General features: G+C 26.2%; 1 protein-coding gene across 1 annotated transcript; it reads left to right on the top strand.

Annotated features, from left to right (window-relative positions):
* Positions 1 to 1,027: 1,027 nt before the first annotated feature.
* LOC117167520 (endothelin-converting enzyme homolog) lies at positions 1,028 to 2,132 on the top strand. The gene is made up of 4 exons (XM_033352522.1): positions 1,028 to 1,303; positions 1,398 to 1,507; positions 1,597 to 1,761; positions 1,863 to 2,132. Exons 1-4 carry the CDS (start codon positions 1,279 to 1,281, stop codon positions 1,896 to 1,898), a joined length of 336 nt encoding a protein of 111 aa, XP_033208413.1. The 5' UTR covers positions 1,028 to 1,278; the 3' UTR covers positions 1,899 to 2,132.
* Positions 2,133 to 3,346: the final 1,214 nt, after the last annotated feature.

The following is a 3,346-nucleotide window of genomic DNA, read 5'->3' as shown; positions in this document are numbered from 1 at the left end:
TTTGGCCATAACATAATTCTCCTAATTAGGGCCAAACTTGTAATTGGGCAAGCATTTGTGAATTTCCAAATGAGTCTCTTTACAATCTTTAAAATATGCTGAAATCATCGAAAACCCATTTAAACCTTTTGAAACACGTTAAAATTCCTTTAGAATTTTTTTAAACTCGTGAAATCGTTCGAAATCTCCTAAAATCGTTTTAAATCCTTATTCATCTTTAAAATCTAACAAGAATTCCTTTAAATTTCTCAAGTTGGATTAAAATACTGGAAATTTGTGAAATATGTTAAAATACAAGATTAACAATCTTAGTTTTAAATCTTTTGTCTAATCCTTAATCCCTAATCTAATCCCTATCCCTGAAATTACTTGGAATATTCAAAATTTCATGGAAATCTTTTCAAATTTTCTAAAATGTTTAGAAATCTTTGAAATTCCGTGAAATATTTTAAAATATTATGAAATTCCTTACAATTTTTTAATACCTATGAAGTCAAATGACATCTTTAAAAAACATGGAAATCTTTCCAAATCTCCTGAAATCTATTAAAATATATTCAAATCTTTCGAAAAACATTAAAATTCTTCGAAATCCTTTATGTTGTATGCAAATCCTTTAAAATTATCATAAATCTTTGAAAATTCTCTAAAGTTTGTTAAAATTCGCGGAAATCCTTTAAAATTTGCAAAATTACTTCGGTATCTCTTGAAATCCAGTGAAAGCCCATCACATATATTGTAAATTTTAAAAATATCTCGTACTGAAAATATCTCAAATTGAACAATAAGCATTTTTCAAAAATATTTATGAAATCAAAGTTAATATTCATTTTGGTAAATAGAAAATAATTACTTCTAAGTAATTGTAAATACTTTTGAGAGAAAAAATAAAGCTGAACTTACGAAAAAATATTTCAGGTTAAAATTATCTATTGAACAATACTTATTTATATTTTAATGTTTTTTCTTCCTTTTTAGGTAAAAGTTCGCTGGATTTCATAAATCATTTTTAACAATGCGAATTCTTGAACTTGAGATGACTTTAGTACATCCTTCAAATAGGATGGAGATTAAAAAGCTGTAATCTCTTCAAAATTTGAAATCTCGTTTACAGTAAAAAAAAACTTATGAATCCTTACAATAGAGGGAAGGAGGACTAAAATGATAAAAATCATCTTTAAATGTAAATCTTAATTCAACAAAAATTAATATTAGTAAAAGTGTAACTTTCACAGGGCATTGAATTATGGATCTGTTGGGTTCATTATCGGACACGAAATGTCGCATGGATTTGATGTTACCGGTATATTATTATTTCCTTATTATTAATTTTGAAATTATTTTTTGTTAACGTATCGCAATTTTGTAATTTTATTTTATCTCTACTTATGTCTCAGGCAGGAAATACGATGAGAATGGAAATGCAATTCGTTGGTGGTCTGAAAAAATGATAAATGCATATGATAAGAAAGCCGATTGTTTTGTGGATCAATTCAATGAATATGAGGCAAATGAAAATGATACAAATTATAAAAAATAAGAGGTATATGAAATATAAATTCAAATTAGTTTTGTTATTTGTCTTTAAATTTTCAGGTAGGTGGAAAAGTAACAGAAGGAGAAAATATTGCTGATACAGCCGGATTAAATGCGGCTTTTGGCGCTTATAAAAAACAAATTAAGAAAGGAAATAGAGATGTGAGATTACCAGGGTTAGAAGATCTTAGCGGAAGTCAACTATTTTTTGTCTCTTTCGCCACTGTGAGTTACTAAAAATTAAAAAATAGTGCGCAATACTTTCCTTTAGAAATTAAAAAATTAGAAAATGTAATGGAATTCTCTTCATGTAACATTTTTTCCAGGCATTTTGTCAGAGCGCAACTCCCCAGTTTTTATAAAAAAATCTCAACGATGTACATACTAAGGCTTCAGTGAGAATAAATGGTGCAGTAACTAATGTGGATGGATTTAGTGAAGCCTTTAAATGCACAAAAAATAGCCCCCTAAACAGGGATGACAAATGTATTCTATGGGAGTAGAAACTAGTTTTAATTTTATTTATAATAGTACAATAAGATTGAGAAATAATCTGTAATTCTTATAGAGACTGTAATATATTTTTAAAATCAGAATGAATTTATACTTCATTTCCTTATTAACTTTTTATTTAGAAAAAACACGGGGCTTGAGTATATACTTATTGTGGATATTTTTAAATAAAAAAAAGAAATACACTGTTTTATCAAACATTTTTTATCTAAGGTATGCCTTTGCATATATTGAGAACATATTTTTGTTTAGGAAAAATTGAAAATTCAGTTTCTGGTTAAAATAGTTTTTCCAAAATCCAGGAGAAATTTAATTTTTTTGTTAAATTATATAAAAATATCACAGCAAGTCACATTGCAGAAAACCGAAAAAATCCGAAAAATGTGCAATCCACACAAAATTGGAAAAAGTGCGGCAAGTCACATTGCGGCATCTCATATTTGGGAAATTGAAAGTTAACAAAAAATTGGGAAATGAATCAAATAAAAAAATATTTTACTGTATTTTAAAATCTCCCAGTGTATTTTTAATAGATTTGAATACTTTTAGGATATTTTAAAGGATGTTTAAAACTATTGTATTTTGCCAAATTTCGAGAAATTTGCAAGGCCTTTAGAAACATTTAAGGGTTTTTAAAAGATTTAATAAATTTTTAATATATTCGGGAATTTTCAATAGATTCCAATAATTTGATGAGATTTAGACTAATTATAAACTTTGCAGGAATTTCCAATAGCTTTAATAAATTTCAAGGGGTTTCAAAGTATTTCAAAATTTTTAAAATTTTTTCGGGTACTTTAAACGAATCCGAAGTACTTCCAACAGATTTTGTAATAATTTGAAAATGTTGAAAAGATTTTTTAAAGTTTAGAGTATTCTTTAAATTCTTAAAACTGCAAGGGATTTCTAGAAATTTCAAAAGATTTAAAATGTTTTAAGGTATTTTCAAAAAATTCTAAAGAATCTTCAGAAGCCTTACACAGGTTTTAAGGGTTTAAAAGATTTCGAAAGGTTTTAAAAATTTCACATTATTTGAAAATATTGGAAGGAATTTTAATGGACTCTAGTTTTTCAAAATTCCAAGCAATTTTCGAGATCTTAAACAAATCTTAAGTGATTTCCAAAGATTCTAAAGAATAAGAAAATATTTGAGGAAATTTTGAAAGAATTCGAAGAACTTTTAGTAGATTTTTATAATTTAAAAGATTTCCAAAGACTTGAAAAGTCTTGAAAAATTCCAAAGAATCTTTAAAATAATTACAAAGTTTAAATGGACTTTAAAAAAGTTCAAAAGATT

This window comes from Belonocnema kinseyi, chromosome 2, assembly GCF_010883055.1.
Source record: "Belonocnema kinseyi isolate 2016_QV_RU_SX_M_011 chromosome 2, B_treatae_v1, whole genome shotgun sequence".
Taxonomy (NCBI): Eukaryota; Metazoa; Arthropoda; class Insecta; order Hymenoptera; family Cynipidae; genus Belonocnema; species Belonocnema kinseyi.
Note: the sequence above shows the minus strand (reverse complement) of the source record. Positions and strands in the feature narration are given on the sequence as shown.

Excerpts from the sequence above, each read along its gene's own strand:
- LOC117167520 (XM_033352522.1), top strand. The coding sequence starts at position 1,279 with ATGTCGCATGGATTTGATGTTACCG. Across the intron at positions 1,304-1,397 it reads GCATGGATTTGATGTTACCG|GCAGGAAATACGATGAGAAT; the intron begins GTATATTATTAT and ends CTTATGTCTCAG. Across the intron at positions 1,508-1,596 it reads ATCAATTCAATGAATATGAG|GTAGGTGGAAAAGTAACAGA; the intron begins GCAAATGAAAAT and ends TTAAATTTTCAG.